We start from the raw sequence: 17,317 nt of genomic DNA on the forward strand, positions 1-17,317 counted from the left end.
ATATGTCTAATAGTTTATTACAAAGATTCTTTTCCTCTTCACTTCCTGTTGATATCACTCCTGCATTTTTCTGCCTTTGGTGGTAGTGTGGTGACTGAGTGCTAGAACTGCATGGAGGATAGCAAACACTGACAAAACAACAGTAGTCACAGCTTCATACAACAACTTGGGGGAGAACACCGTCCACACGAACAGGTGGTACCTCTCGATGGTCACAAGCACACAATACACACACAATGGAAGACCTCGGGACATCAGTATAATCATAGCAGCTTCTTGGTGACCAACTTTCAGTCTGAAAATAGGAAACACAGAATCAGTATGAGTCACTGGAAGTGCTCAATACAACTTGGAAACTTTACATTTACTCATGTTGTGAACAGACAGACATATGGAATCACTGAAACAAATCAAGGAATGATATAGGTTTGGTACATATTTTGCATTGCCAGTATAGACAATAACCTAATGATTTAAGCATTAGCCACTCACATCAAAGACTCAAGTTTGATTCACAAAAAGGGACAATATATGATCCCTAATTCTGGTGTATCCAGCCACTGCTGGTTCAAAGTTACTCTTTTTTCCATATAATGAACCAATCAATACAAATAATACATTCAGTACTGAACTGACATTATAGTCATTATTAGTGAATGTTAACACTGTGATAGAAAATGGTTACTTCTTGTTTCTGGAAATGTCATCTAAGTTGCCATCCGTCATACTGATGTACTTGAGGAGTGAGATCATCCAGAAGATTGGTCCAGCATAGGTGGAGAGACACATCAACAGCCCAATGAGAAGAGGGTTGTACTCATGGAGACCGACATAGCCGGCAGCCACATCCACTGTGGACAGACTGTTGGAGTTGCCCTGTGGACACACAGATACATTCCACTATAGACAGGTCAGACTTACAAGTACGGTGGTACCGGTTAGAGGTTTTAGGTTAATCACTCGTTTCAACACAAATGACAAGATTGAAGCTATATCCATATTCTGCAGGACAGCATAATAAATGGCATACTTGTCAAGGTTATTTTACTTTTTCATCATGTTAGTTTTGAAGTTTCAGAAGTAAAAGCCAACAGATAAATATGGTATCCAAAAATAAATAAAGATGCAAATGTAAAATAGTCAAGGATTCAATACTTTCGGTATCAATAAATATACACGGCATTTGTCTGATCACCTCCAAAGCAATCACATTCAACTGACACAACATCTAAAAAACCTTATGAAAGTATTGCATACAGATTTAGCGAGGTCAGTCAGGACATCAGTTAGTAAGATAGGGAGAACAGTCAGGAAATCAGTTATTAAGATAGCAAGGACAGTCAGGACATCAATTAATAAGACAGCAAGACAAACCTGGAAGAAGAAAGCAGCTTGTCCCATCCACAAACAGTACAGAGTCAGGAATGCAGGACGCAGCTTGACAACTGAGATCATGTGATTGGACACCAGGCTCTCGACTGCAGCAACCATGGCAACCAGCGCTGAATTGTGTGGCCGTAGCAACAGCATCATGACCAACAGCCATATTGTCTGTAGGCCTGACCAGAGACCAGCTGTCTGGTACCCAGGATCCTCTCGATGATTCTTCCATTGCCGTAGCAACAGGATAAGAGACAGGAGGATGATTAAGTAGGTTACCTGGGCTTCTGAGATTCCTCTGGGAACAACCAAAATGTGAAAGTTAATGTCAAATGTTGGCAGCTCCCTACATTAAACTTCAGTACAGTCTTAGATAAAAATTTGGACATTCCTATGTTAACATTTGTCTATTCCTATGGTAAAGGGTTGAAATAATTCTAATGTTAAATTTTGGTACATTCCCAGATAGAATATCTGAAACAGCTTCACCATGCCTGCATAAGACAATGACAATAAACATGTAACATTAGACTATGGTAGTAAAAGCATCAAAGTGACTGATAACTTCAGTTCATCAAAAAACATATTTAAAAGGCCAGGATTAACAAGGCAACGGTTCCACATGTCAATCAGTTCAGTTTATGGTTGTTCATTATACATGTCATTGACTTGCATCACATAGGGATTCAGATGGGCAGAGCAGCAAAACCCAATTGATTCTGAACGATGCATCATTATGCAACCTTTACTTTGGATTAAGCAATACTTCGAATCAGCACACAACTCCTCATTGACATTTAAGTGTAGTTTACTAAAAATAATACATGCTGATCATGTCACATACTATGTCTATGAAATACACAAATTTTTTAATCTTTCAAAAAAACTTTGCCTAATCATATAATGATATAAGGACAAGAAATACAACAGCTCTCTTACTTGGTCATCCCAGAGTATACACCAGGGAACACAATCACACCTGTAGCTGCTTTAGAGCAGTAGGCAGAGATCACAGCAATAATATTACAAGATGACTGGACAAGACATGATGAACGCCATCTGGTGATGACAAGACACAACATAGACATGACCACTGCAGCTGATAAGGCTGACTTGTTCTCTGGTCTGAAACAACAGAGAGTGAACGATGAAAAACTACACGTTTCCTCTTTAGGCTCACTTCACTATCACGTTATATCCCACCTTTTTAATTACTCACATACACTACTTCAACCAGTGCAAGGCTACCTGGATGCATATTTGGTACATGTATATATATTTTGGTGAGTTTATAATACCACAGTATTTCTATTCTGTATCTATGGTTATTTCTATGGTTGAGATCTCACCTGACAAGCCAGTCCCCAATGTCAGGAACAGTTCGCCATTTGTCTCCCGTCTGATTCCATCTCCTCAACGTCCGACACAGCATCAGCACAACAAAGATGGCTGCCACTGAAGTCACTGATGTCCACCATGTAATACTTGATGTACTACTGTGTATCGTCTCATTCTGATTGTTCATCTCATGGTAACATGTGTCTTTGTGAGGCTTATGAACATTCAAACTGTTTGTGCTTTGTTCATATCTATCAAAGGCACCCGTTCTCCCTGCTTTTTGACTGACTGCTTGAGAGCAGACGACACATATGAAGTTACAAATGATGACAGCATGCAGAGTAGTAATATAGAAATACCAGGTCTGATGTTCTTCCTCCACAAAACTGCTGGACAACAGACTCAGAGTGTACAGTACTGACCCGCTCAAGAACATCCACCCAACACACGACATCCTCAAACACTGAAACAAGGGAGAAAACCATTACACTGCTACAATAGTAGCATCATATAGTACCTTCCCACTAAGATTATGTCTAGGTTTATTAGACATTACAGACGTAGAGTGTACATGCCATTAGATTAAAACCAGAATATTTTGGCTTAAAAATACCAGTGTGGACTAGGCAAACTAGTGACCGACAGCAGCTTTGACCTCAACTACACACAGCCATGTGTATCAGCATTAGGATGAATTTTCTGTTCTGGAACCTTCTCTCCCCGGCTCCAAAAAATTCAAACCAACCATCATTTCAAAGATTCAGATTATCAAGTTCATAGTACAATACAGTATTTGAGTTCATAAAATATAATGGATGTAGTGTATTGGTATGGCAGTGCATGGTGAAGACACTCATACATTTTCAACTTACCATAATTCGGCCTCTGTATCTGATCAAGAACATAACCACGAACAGTGTTGCCATGACAACAGCTGTCATTGTGATTAGCTGAACTGGAAGGACAAGGATACTAGTTGTACACAGGAAGTCACTGCGGAACTGACTTGTACACATGGTCATGTGACCCAGCACGACAGGGATACAGCAAATGAGACAAACTGCCATTCTGTTGGTTGAAAGTTTCAATGTTGACATGTCAGACACTGACACCAGTAGTAGGAAGAGCAGTATCTAGAAGGACAAACCATTTATCAGCAATCAGAATTAAAGTTCTACAATAATTTGTACCTGTTAGACTACACAAATCCTGATTTGCCAGAAACAATATAATAATTCCTTACTTGGCATTTTGTGCATGATATATCTAACTCAATATGTTTTTTCTCTATATTAAACCCTTCTGTGTTCTATACTGGCGTCTCCTATTCTCGCGGTACTTACGAATATCAGCTGAAAAAATAATATAAAGTTCTTTTCGTATGTATGCTTGTTGTTTTTAAATGAAGAGATTCACCCTCTAACATCTGCTTCTATCAAGTGCTTGATCCATCAAGTGCATTATCTCACTTGAGCTCGATGAAAAACATGGTCGTCCACCTCTGTCGTCTCCTATTCTCACATTACAACGAGAAAGTAACGTTATTAGGTGTAAGGAAGGGGAATCTTATCAGGAAGGGCGGGGGAAAGTTACGATTTTTCCAAGTTGGTTAAAACTCATGAATATTCGTTACATTGCAAAATTTTGATAATTCACAGACTTGGGTCACCTCCTAGTTACTGGTCAATGATGTAAACAACCGCTAAGTATCACGCATTGGCGACCTCGGCAGAAAATGTGTTTACCGCGAGAATAGGAAACCCGCAAGAATAGGAGACGGCCCTTTACTTCTATTTTGTCACTACCAGTACTATGGGATCTATTTATTGACTGACATACCTTCTGATTGATATGTAGCAGCAATTCCCAACAAAGCTGGTTCTGCAGTTCATGTAGACACTAAAACTATAGATAAAGCTACACCAACTTGTTATTCCACATACCAGACTGATCAATACAATGCCAACTGCCATTCCATACAGGTCATAGTGTGTGGATGTTTCGCTGACCCTTGACCTCATCTCCTGCACAGCGTTCCCATATTCCTTCACCAGACGATTACCGATCATCTCCCAGGATGTTCTTGACAAGTTTGTACTTTTGGTCTTGAGCCAATCAGAGTGTCTGATCATCACTTGCTGATAATGACGATATCCAGTTTCTAGGTTATAATCATGAAGAAAAGTCTGTAGTTAGGGTGGACTATTTCTTAATGTTAGTCTTGCATAATCTGTAAACTGAACTAAACTACAGCTATATTTAATAGGCCACAATATTTTGTCCATGTATCGGAATACACATCTTTCCTTTCCTATTTTCTTGTCCTTGTTCCACCTTGCAAGCTACTGTAGCTTAAACCTGGAACTGTGTTCTTAATCAAGCGCTTCCTACACCATGTTGTCACATTCACAAAAGTGATTTCTTCAGTTGGTTTGTTCTTGATTTTTTCTATTATTGGTATGATTATCTTTTGGGATGCTCAAGTTGTTGAGGTTTATTTTATGAAAACAATTCCTCATCTGATGACTCAAGTTCAACAATTTAGCCAAATCTGACAAAAAACGATCAACCAGAGGCAAGACAGCTCTTCTATCTAAATGGATTAAGATGCAGAATAACGCTAATCTATTGCCTACTAGCAGTAAAGGATGCTCTCCTGTGATTAAGGCAATCACCTAAAGTATCAGCCAACAATATCTGTAACTGAGGTAAGTGTGTTAGCAGATGATTATGATTTCAGTGTTTAATGACAGCACTGATTGTTCACCTTTCTCCACATCAGCCACATTCCGTTCAAGTAAGCCTGACACCTGGTGGGCATTGAGCTGCATCAGTCGTACCTTGTCCTCAAGGCTATAACCAACCAGAGTTGGGGCAACAATCTCCCCAAGGTTATTCCTAGGTATGGGTATTCCAGTGAGGGCAGCCAGAGTGGGGGCAACATCGATCTGCATGATGCTTCCTCTACTAGTAAGGTCCAATCCTGCAAACAGTAAGTATTAAAAGTAAATGCGTTTTACATCTGATATTAGTTTTACATATAGCATCAGTGATGGAAACACCTTTGGGGGATTTAACCATGAACTACCCCACTGCAAGCAAAATATTGACAACACAAGAAGTATGTATATCAAACAATGCAATGGACAAGAATCATGCTTACGTGATGACATCTGAACATAACGTAACATCACAAAAAAACAAAAACTGCCTCAAAAACTATCAACTGTGAAATTCATCTCATATGATAACTTAGTTATACTGTTGTAAAATCATAATTTGTATATTGCTATAAGTTCCCAATTTTTATTGACACATCATAACTGTGTGCATGACACTATTTAACAGTTATCTGAGGTTCTGATTACAAAATGACACTTGACTTAATGAAGCATTATGTTGAAGGCAATACCTACCTGGTTCAGTGTCATTGAGACTGGCTACACCTACGTGGTATGATGTCATGGAGACTGACCACACCTTCATAATACAATGCCATGGAGAGTTGCCACACCAGCCTGAAATGTCATGAAGACTGGCTACATTTACCTGACACTACATCATGAGCAATCCCTTTCCTTACCTGGTACAACATCATGAAGACTTGGGCTGAGGAAGATGACAGGAACATTTGTCTCCCCTGGTGATGCCCCCCCATGGCCGCCCTGATCACTCATGCCATGATCTCCACACACCATCATCAAACTTGTCAAGTCCCTCTCCTCCGACTGGAAACAATCACAGTTTATAGGACAGCTTGTACACTTGATGTTCATAGGAAAACCTGACAGGATATCTATCATTGAAATTGACCATTTGATGAAACCCACTAGTACTGGTTTGGCACCAAGAAACACTGAAACTCTTTCAAAATGAAACAATTACAGCTGCAGGCATGTCTGTGGGTTGCATCTCTGCTCAGTATACAGCAGCACCTTAGATAATTCTATGTATATATCATTACTCTCATATGAGGATAGGTCAAACATGGACCTACCCATTGCCTCATCGCTTGATACAACTTCTGCAAGACGTTGTCCATCTCAAACAGTTTAGGACTGATGAGGGGACTTCTCGGGCCATCGAGATGACCAATGTGGTCTAGTCCAAGGTAATGAAGGACCATGACATCCCAGTCGTCAAGAGTCATCTCCTCCGGGAGGTGGCGGGTCACATTCATATCAACCTAAACAAATTACACATTTCTTGTGGTATCAGTAAACAAACATGTAGTCTGAAATCATTTCTTTCACAATTTTCAGTACAATTTACTCGGGTTTTTTTCTGTATAACTGTTACAATATTCTACTACAACATTGACATGTTGGAGAAAGACAAGATATTTCTACCCATAAAGGAACCATGTTGGCCAGGTGACAAACGTTTTTAGATACATAGTGAACAGACCCATGAAGACCTGGGCTAGAATAGGCCTTCAGCAACCCATGCTTGCCATAAAAGGTGACTATGCTTGTCATAAGAGGCAACTAAGGGGATCAGGTGGTCTGGCTTGCTGACTTAGATGACATGTGCAATCAGTTCCCAATTGCACAGATTGCTCATGTTGTAGATCACTGGTCCAGACACAATTATTTACAAACCGCTGCCATATAGCTGGAATATTATGGCACAAAACTAACTCACTCACTCACTCACTCACTCACTCACTCACATGGTAAACATGATGATCATGAAAGGACATGATCGATTAACTTCTGATCTGGGGCTGCTACATCAACATTATGAGAACTTAGAACAGATTTGTTGTCTACCTCAGTATAATCTGTAACAAAGAAGGATGTCGTGCCATCAGTCCTGTCAAAGTGATCTGGGAACAGCTTCATCCATGTGTCATCACCATAAAACACTAATTCCTTCCCTGCTCTTTTCAGCTGTGAGATGATGTTATCCTCATCCAGGGAACTTGAACCAAAGTTCAGAACAACATCTACAAATCCTGGGATACCACCAGTTGTTAGCGCCTACAAAAAGATTTATTCTTTGTAATCTGCATCCTCGTTTCAAATTTAACATCAATATGATCTTCCAAATTGTCATTTGTAGTGCATCCGGAGCACCTATAGAATACAGCAGCACAACTCCTCCTGAGAACGTTAGAGTTAAGTTACCTAACCTAAGTTAAACCTAAACCTATTCCTAACCTAACCCTAACCTGACCCTAATCACCTACAATTACATAAAAAAGTATTATGACATGTTTTTAAAGTTTGTGGGGTTGTATTCTAAAGGTAGGCCATGTATCCATACCATATTTATTACATTAATCATAAGTGCCTGTTATGTCTATTTGGGGGTGGTGAGGTAGCCTTGTGGCTAAAGCATTCATTTGTCATGCTGAAGACCCGGGTTTATTTACCCAGGCACAATGTGTGAAATCCATTATTGGTGTCTGCTCGCTGTGAAAATAAACTCAATTGCTCACTCAATACTATCAACCATGACTGCCATAAAACTGTTTATAAGGGTCCATATGACAAAAAATGACAGTCAGTTTGCCATGATACATTGATAGGAATAATGTCTAAATTTCACAACTTTTACTGTCATCATCAATAAAATTGACAGGAGAGTCCTTTTTCATATTTTCATCATGCTGAGGATGCAGAGTTAGCCATCTTTATGTCATTTGTGGTTTTTGTTTTTGCAGAAGTTGCTGACATATATTAATGTTGTCATGCTCAATGTAGGTGATGGATACCTTACAAAGAAGCCTGACCTTGTCATTTAGGTTGTCACTGGTCAACAAGACTGCAGTCCACTAGGCACTGTCATATTGTGCTAATGATCACCAGTCATGTTGCATACCATTACACTTAAATTGGTTAATTAAGGGTATAGGGATATTTTACCTAATCTTTATCCGAAGCAAATGGGGATCCATGTTCGAATGCAACTTAAATAACCTGTGATTGCCATTAGAAGTGACTAATGGGACTGAGTGGTCTGGCTTGTTGACATGGTTGACACATGTCATCGATTCCCAATTGTGGATATCATTGTTCATGATGTTGGTCATTGGATTGTCTGGTCCAGACTCGATTATTTACTGACCGCCGCTATATAGGTGCAATATTGATGAGTGCAGCGTAAAACTAAACTCACAGCAGTCCCTTTCGGAACATGTACATGCACCCCACATGCATAGTACATACGATCAAATGTTGAGTCGTAAACGCTGAACATGCTGAATACCTTTATTCGAGGTAGCGTAACAGTTGGTGAGTGGACCTTTGCTGTTAAAGACAGCACATGACGATCTCTTATCATTTCCTTCAGGAATGGCATGTACGTTTGAGAAGCAAGAACAAAGTCCGCCCTCAATGCATCAATAACAACTACGATAAGTCTGTCGTAGCGTCCACTTGGTACTGAATTATCAGTATCTCCTGGAACGACTGGGGAATCCTCCAGTTTGGCAAAACCTTTTAGACCTTGTTTAAGGGGAAAAAATCCTTTCAGAAATACAGAAAGAGATAAAAGCTGCATTAACGACAAAACAATTACAAAATACTCTTTCTTTGCCATTGTCTAACAAATCAAACAAAGAACTGCGATAGTGGGCCCGATAGTGTTTTACAATCTGAAACAAGTTAGCACATTATTATGAATCATGGAGGCGGCCATTTTTGTTGTAAACATCCGGTTCATTACAAAACTGTCAGTGATGAATTAGGCAAAATATATGTTTCATAGTATTGCATCTGAATATAATTTGAATATTTAGCATAATACGACAGAAGACGTCCCATACAAAGTAAACCTCGAGAGCTCATCATAAGTTAACAGAATTTAGAGTGAATGTGCATTGAAATTTGCCGTTCGTATAGATTCCAAACTTCCGGTTTTGTTCAACAAGCATGTTCGACGGATCAAGTAGCGACGAGGACGGTGAATTTCACATCAACAAGGAGTATGCAGATCGATACAACAAGTGGAGACAAGCAGAGGAGCTACAAAGATGTAACTAATCTAAACTATCATATTTCCATGTCAATTATCATATGAGATGTTCACAGTTTTAACTAAGCTGAGTTGCAAAGAGCTTGGTTTGAACATTTTGGCAAAGTCGAAATGTTACCGTTGTGGATGTGTCATATGGGCAGTGGGATCGGGTATATATTCAAAATCTTACGTCATATATCAGTTTGGTGTTTGTTTTCTGGTATACTGAAGAATCATTGATACCTATATTATCACTAGACGAGAGCCGTGATGCGGTCCTATACAGGCAAGACATGACCCTGCATCGCGGCCGAGAACACCACCTTCATAAATCCCATTCAGATTCTAGCGGCCGATTACCCCTCATGTTTTCTTGAGATTTTTTAAATATACTTCCCGTAGGTTTTTGACTGAAAAGTCGATACCGATCTACTCCTAGATAATTTCCCTACACATACACGTAACTGTCATGCTCTTATGATGATATGTTTATATATTGATGGGCACGTTACTCGTAAACTTTGTGTTTCAATGACCGCGAGCTGACATATTGACATGCTATGCCATGCGCCAAATTTCTATAATCTGTATCGGAAGACGTTCTTCATTAGTGGTACGCAAAACTCACTCTCGCGTCTCCTGTTTCGTACTTTTGTACATCTCACATTGTATATAACATATTTATCTGTTTCTATGTCACAGTTTACAGCTTATCCTTGCAGGGAGAATTCCATTCACATTAATGCAGAAATTGTTTTCCAAGGATCAAGCAGATGTATATGTTAATAACAGAAGACATGACCCACTGGATGCCAACTTTTTTTAGCCTGAGGATCAGAAAAATGAACGGTGTACGAGAATTGCTGCTCTGGATCTAACTACGGCTATAACTCAGCTATGTACAGTAGTAGTTCCTATCCGATGATGTAAATTTGAAATGTATATACATACGTGGTTTGGAAAGTAGACCTAGTTAAATGTGGTCCGCAAATTTGCAATATCAGTTGAAAACCAGTAAATTTCTCGTGTAGAGTGCGAAGATTTTCCATTTGGAATGTTTCATGAAACTCAGAGCGCGAATAAAATACTGCCTGATATCCGAATGACATAATATATGACATGGATGCCTATTCCTATGTAAAAACTTTAAATGTTCAATGTTTAAAAACGGATTGTTGACGAGACTTGATTTACCTTTGGGTTGTTGTTGTTGTTGTTGTTGTTAGGTATATTTTCTTTTGTAATTGGTAGTTTAAATTAGCAACTGAGATAGTTAGTAGCTCTGTCCTCATAGGATGTTGAAGTAGTGTAAAATTATGGTCCTGAGACAGGTATCGCCTCATGAACTTAGGTCCCGCAACATTCAAAGTAAATGCAAACTTACCAGATTTTCTAAACGTATGATTTTCGTGGGTTATCCAAATATGGCTAGATTTGACTACAATCGCTCGCGGTAGAAAAGATCATGTAAATCCAGATAGGGTCCATGAAGGTAGACAAATTACTGTAAGTCACCGAGATACCCGGTGATCTACCTTTAGTTGGTGCGTATCCCCAGTCCTTTTTTAAAATTTATTTTATTTGAATTTATTTCTCCATCAGTGATAATCTAGTTATATTCCTGTCCTTTCCATAACTTTATCTGTCTTTATGAGTCATTAGAAGATGACAAATCCTACCAGCCCTCACTTCTTACATAGAAAAGAACAAATCTGAGATTACCTAAAGCTTGATTTTTGTTTGAGAAGTTCAAATCGCTTCCACCGGTATAATAATTAAAATGAATTGATATGGTTGACATATTGCCAGTGTAGTTATCACTAACCCACCTTTTGAATGTCCTGACAGATAAACAACGGAATAACTTACCATGTGTTTCAATGTCTACACGAAAATTATGAGGTTTCACGTTGTTTTGTTTCCTTTTTTTGCTCCTTAATTTTTCCATAAGTAAAGTTCAATAACCAGCTTAATATCCTGCTCTGGCAATTTAATGTGATCACGCCGCGTATATTATAAAAAAAAGCAAAAAAACAAAACGAGTATTTGAGTCCATCAAATGGCAAAATGACACTGATACATAAATACCAAAAGATAATTTGAAGACATTAGAAAGTAATAGCAACGAAGAAGACAAAGCTCAGATGATTCAGATGATTACAACACCGTATTACTCACAGAAATTAGGAATGACATTCACATTTAAAATTGTAGTTTCTCTGTATTCTTTCTGCAAACCTGAAACTGCAAATATCATTCATATGTTATTTAAACATACACATGTAAAATCATTGAGGAACAACCAAGCATAATTGGGTGAGTGAGTTTAGTTTTACACTGCACTCAGCAATATTCCAGCTATATGGCGCTGGTCTGTAAATATTCGAGCATGGACCAGACAATCCAGTGATCAAACACATTGAACATCGCAAATGGAATACGATGATACACGTGGACCAAGTCAGCCAGACCTCTTACGACAGATATGTGATGCTGAAAATCATATCTATCCCGGACATTTGCACAAACTTATAAAATGGACAGAAAATAATTCTGGTACTAAACTAAATGCATAATAGAACACCCTCATTTTTCATGAGAAAAAGAAATGTTTGAATGTTTGAAATTCTCGGACATGTATCGAAGTGAAAAATCATAGTGAAAACACAAGATCGTGCTCCCTTAAGTGTCGTGAGCACTACATTGTACATAAACAAATGTGCTTGATCCCACCTAAACATCTTATTCGTTTGGATGTGAATGGAATCATCTCTGCAAAGAAAACCTATAAAGACATAAAAACAGATAAATACCTAAGAGTGATTGTAACGAAAACACGAGCGCGCAAAACAGGAAACGCGAGAGTGAGTTTTGCATACCACTAATGAAGAACGTCTTCCGATACAGACTATAGAAATTTGGCACATGCGCATAGCATGTCAGCATGTCAGCTCGCTATCGTTGACACACTAAGTTTACGGGTAACATGCCCATTAATATATAAATGTATGATCATAAAACATGACAGTTACGTGTATGTGTAGGGAAATTATCTGGGAGTAGATCGGTATCGACTTTTCAGTCAAAAACCTATGGGAAGTATATTTAAAAAATCTTAAGAAAATATGAGGGGTAATTGGCCGCTAGAATCTGAATAGGATTTATAAAGGTGGTGTTCTCGGCCGCGATGCAGGGTCATGTCTTGCCTGTATAGGACCGCATCGCGGCTCTCGGCTAGGTCGTGTCTTGCCTGTATAGGACCGCATCACGGCTCTCGGCTAGGTCATGTCTTGCCTGTAGAGGACCGCATCACGGCTCTCGGCTATATTATCACATGAACCATTGTAAAACATTTGGCCATTAACCAGGTTGGGGAGAACCGCAAATCAAGCAATTATAGTTAGATCGAGCTACAGTTGTTCAAACGAGCTGTAGGCTGATAGGTCGAACGAGCTATAATCACACATACACGGAAGTGGCCCTTTAAGAACAACCTTCAGCACTGCAGCCATGGCAGTGCACCACATGACTGGAATCGACTGACACATATGTGAATGAAAATACACCCCTGTTAACCTTCGGACAACTTATCAACATTCGAGTATTTACTGTGAACCACCCCGCCTTTTTATAGCGTCAGAAAACCTATCATCAAATGAAACACATGTATATATATAATTTATAATGCAGATTTGTTGCAAATCATAATACATATGTAGAATCTATAAGATCACTCATCCTTTAATACTTGCCTCCTTCATACTTTATCTGAATGATAGGAACTTAGTCCAGATTAGTGTACAAATTGGGGCATTTTGACCAAATTTGCTGGGGCGTTTTATCACTGGGGCGATTTGACTGGCACCCGATGTAACCCATCAACTTCAGTACCAGTGAATATTGTCCCATCTGACATGTTGTCTTTATTTTTCAGTGAAGGACAAATATGGAGATGTGGAAGGATCAGATTCTGACTCTGACTCTGAGAGTGAAGATGAGGATGGGGAGGTAATCAAAAATGACAGAACTTAGAAGTCTCCTCAGCCTCAGTCATGTTCACCACATGACAGCAACGTATATTACAGGATGCATTTTATTATGGATGATGCTACTATTTACACTTCCTCAGCTACTGATTCTTGTCCTTCAGGCACTCACTGCAAATCTGGAGAAGGGTTGGCTGAAGGCCCTTTCTGCATTGAAAAACAAGGATCCAAAGATCTACCAGAAAGATGTCAAGTTTTATTCAAGTAATTGGAAGCACATTATTTTTGACACATTTAGTTTCTTAGTTTGAGTACTTGTTAAACTGTTTGTGTTATGCTGTTAATAAAACATTTTGATTAAAAAAACATTTGGGTTTTGGTGGATGATTTTTTATTTGATTAATCATATGTCTTCAGAAGAGATAGGTAAACTATTATTCCTTGTAGTTTATAGGCTATTCCCAAATTCCCAACACTCTCCATATATACCTATTTCTTATTACACTCACTCACCTAATTCCTATTACTCAACAAATCCTTGCATTCCGGGTTGAACAAGTCAGCATGTTGCATAAATGATATTTGCAGAGTGGGATGTATTTGTTCCAACATCTGTTGGGTAATATAGTGTTTGCTGTAGTCAGACATGAAAAGATGAAGATGAAAAAGGCAGTAGCGGTATGGGCTATTCCAGTTCATCACTGTAATTTATTACCATTGTAACAAGAGGCATCTACCATGTGCTATGACATTTAGAATGACATCATGATCTGGTGAGTTTTACTTCAACCAGGCTTGAAACAAAACATGCTTATGGTGAGTTCCGTGTGTGTGTGCTGATGGATCAAACAAGTGATGGCTCTTGCTGTGAAACCATATATAACCATCACTGTGTAGTTGCCTGCATACAAAATCATTCATGATTGGTGACCATGTATTTGTCATGGCTAGTCAGACTGAAGTGAAGAGCTTGAATGTAGTTGACCTGAGACTCACAGCAGTTCAAGTTGTTAAAGCATGATATTACATGTAATAAACAAACTGACAGGTTAAAACAAGATGATTGTGACACTAGAAGAAAACAGACACTGATATTTCATACATTATAAAATATCTGAAGTTGGTTTTTGTGTGAAGGTGATGAAGAAGGCAACAGCAGCAGTGGAAAGGAAAAGAAAAGAAAGGACAAACCACTGTATCTGAAGGACTATGAAAGAAAGCTGATCCTGGAGAAACAAGGGTTGGTAATTCACAAGTGGCATATTCAAAATAATCATTTAAAAACTAAATAGATTCATTGTATTTAGTGTATTTGACATACTGGCACTTTGCTGAAATCTAAATTGACACTGTTATGATACCCCAGCAAAGATGGTTAATTATTTAGAAAGTTTTAAAATCACACAGACCAGTCCAAAAAAGGGTATCGCCAGGTGTCACAAACACCAACTTACTTCAGGATTCCTCTTTGCCTCCGTAATGCATGCTGAGTATTTTCTTGTACATCGTTCACAATCACATTGTTGCCGCAGAGAAGGGAGTGTATACATTCATGCAATAATGAATTCTGACCATTTTTACATTATATTTAGTTTACAACTAATGATGCCTTGAAGTGAACTTGAATTGTAAATCTTTGTGTCAAGTGATGTTTTTTAGCTTATATCTCAACTATCCTGTTGTCATTGACATTCTCTGTGATATCTGAATTTACCTTTTTCTGTGCATCATATACTTATTCCCTTTGCAAGAATGATTTTGCGCATCAATTCAAATCCTAAAAGAGATAAAACTGACAAATTGGGTTGGAGGGAGTGGAGTTACTTGTTAGTGAAGGTATGTCTCTTAGTTGAGAAGGTGCTATGGTATTAGTATTAACACTGATTCCTCGTCATCAGGTTAGCACACAGAGATTGTGTATGAAACAGAGTTCCAGATAAGTTTTTGACCATGTGGGTATGATACACATACTATTGAAACTAAGTGGGTATTTCCAGTTTCAAGTGGGTATCTATGCTTTTGGATACCCGCCATCTTTTTAAAATCAGTGTATTCATTTGAAATAAGTATAACAGATGCATCATTTTTCAGTTCAGTAATAAAGTGAGATAAAATGCATCCAACAATGCCAAATTATAGTTTATACACCTTTACTCATGTGTATTCCTAAAACGTTCAAAGTCAGTGTCACATCTTTTCAATCGTGGGATATTTGTTACTGATATGGTAAAATATCAGTACAGTCACAAATGGCTGAAGGAATGGTATTAATCCAGCTAGGGTCCATGTAGCTAGCCAAAGTACTGTTAGTACCCATGGTCCCAGGAATGGTGATCTACCTTCAGTTGTTGGTGATCCTCATCAGTTTTTGTATTGTATTGTTCTAATTTGAAATCCTATTTTAGAGATAGTTTTATTACTGTGATATGCTAGTTGCTTCTACTATCCTTCATCAACAGGTTTTTAGAATTTGTGCATTTATCATGAATTCATAATCATTTAAAGTCACAATATGATTGACATTCTGCCACTGTGACTAAAAATCTCACTCACTCACTCACTCACTCATTACCCATGTGTGCTGTAAGAAATATGTGCCTTAGCCTGCATCTGTTTTTGTGTAATGCAAGATACCAAGATGGCAATTTAATCATTCAACAGTCATATCTTCACTCTTGTCAGTTTTGTTGTTTGTTTGTTGTTTCATTTCCACACTGCAAATAGATAGTTTATTTAAAATATCAACAACAGTTGGTTCTGATTTTGAAACACGGCACTTGCCTCTTAATTCAACAGGAAGTCTTCTAATGAAGTTGTTGTTTCCTGTTTGTAAGACGTTAGAAATTAGATATTTTACTTTGAGAATATGGACACTTGCCCAACATTTTCAGTTTGTTTGCAGAAAGCTGCTATTTCATTTGTCGTTATTGACCCAGTTATAGATGGATCAATCAGTGAAGAGTTAACAAACCACGATTGGTATTCTATCTCTGTTGCACATTTCAACTGCCTGTAGAATTATTCAAGAATTGTTTAATCATGATTACTTAGAGGCGGAAAAGTTTAATGTTCAACTGGATTGATTTGATGTGATACGCAGCATGATTTTGATGTATTGGGTAAATACATATTGTAATTTTGACAGAGCGTAAACATAAATATTTAGTGCTTTTTCATGCGTTGGTATATATTTTTCTTGCTTATTGCAAGTTTTCTATATTATATTTTACGCAACTACGTAGCTTATCTGGAGCTATGTGAAATTTCTCAACACGGGTTGACATTTAGTGTGAAGACAATATGTTGTGTGTACCATAAGTAACATCATGCTAATCTTGGTAGAGTTGTTATTTATTTATCTGTCTCTGCTGGTGACAGCAGTGACGACAGCGACTCAGGAGTCAGGGACCCAGACCAGACACCTGGCTACTACAAGCAGCAGGAACAGCTTCGAAAAAGGTTAGTTATGCATCTGGCTCTACGTATGTTCTCTATGATGCTTTAAGTTAGCTAACTACTTCTTCACATTTGACAATGGTGTGGTGGTCATTCTTATCACCGCTGTGTCTTTTGTTACATATTGAACTGTTTGAGAGACATGTTTGACTTTGTCATGGTACTTTAGAACAGGTTGCCTATAGCACAATTAG

General features: G+C 38.3%; 2 protein-coding genes across 3 annotated transcripts in view; one reads left to right on the top strand and one right to left on the bottom strand.

Moving 5' to 3' along the window:
* LOC137290512 (GPI ethanolamine phosphate transferase 2-like) lies at window positions 1-9,396 on the bottom strand. The gene is made up of 12 exons (XM_067821496.1): window positions 8,932-9,396; window positions 7,491-7,700; window positions 6,716-6,904; window positions 6,302-6,446; window positions 5,486-5,701; window positions 4,662-4,879; window positions 3,591-3,851; window positions 2,730-3,181; window positions 2,320-2,505; window positions 1,375-1,678; window positions 686-876; window positions 1-295 (listed from the first exon to the last, which is right to left on the bottom strand). The coding sequence occupies exons 1-12, from the start codon at window positions 9,262-9,264 to the stop codon at window positions 55-57; spliced, it is 2,946 nt and encodes a 981-aa protein (XP_067677597.1). The 5' UTR covers window positions 9,265-9,396; the 3' UTR covers window positions 1-54.
* LOC137290513 (protein KRI1 homolog) overlaps window positions 9,381-17,317 on the top strand; it is a 26,233-nt gene continuing 18,296 nt past the window's right edge. The window contains exons 1-5 of one of the 2 annotated variants that reach the window (XM_067821497.1): window positions 9,381-9,699; window positions 13,616-13,689; window positions 13,832-13,931; window positions 14,805-14,907; window positions 17,046-17,126. In XM_067821497.1, the coding sequence (XP_067677598.1) occupies window positions 9,597-9,699; window positions 13,616-13,689; window positions 13,832-13,931; window positions 14,805-14,907; window positions 17,046-17,126 (461 nt within the window). In that variant the 5' untranslated portion in view covers window positions 9,381-9,596. The remainder of the gene's footprint in view (window positions 9,700-13,615; window positions 13,690-13,831; window positions 13,932-14,804; window positions 14,908-17,045; window positions 17,127-17,317) is intronic. The other variant, XM_067821498.1, reaches the window with a different exon arrangement.

Source organism: Haliotis asinina, chromosome 7 (assembly GCF_037392515.1).
Source record: "Haliotis asinina isolate JCU_RB_2024 chromosome 7, JCU_Hal_asi_v2, whole genome shotgun sequence".
NCBI classification, from domain to species: Eukaryota; Metazoa; Mollusca; class Gastropoda; order Lepetellida; family Haliotidae; genus Haliotis; species Haliotis asinina.

Excerpts from the sequence above, each read along its gene's own strand:
- LOC137290512 (XM_067821496.1), bottom strand. The coding sequence starts at position 9,264 with ATGGCAAAGAAAGAGTATTTTGTAATTGTTTTGTCGTTAATGCAGCTT. Across the intron at positions 2,506-2,729 it reads ATTGGGGACTGGCTTGTCAG|ACCAGAGAACAAGTCAGCCT; the intron begins GTGAGATCTCAA and ends CTGTTGTTTCAG. Across the intron at positions 1,679-2,319 it reads GTATACTCTGGGATGACCAA|AGGAATCTCAGAAGCCCAGG; the intron begins GTAAGAGAGCTG and ends GGTTGTTCCCAG.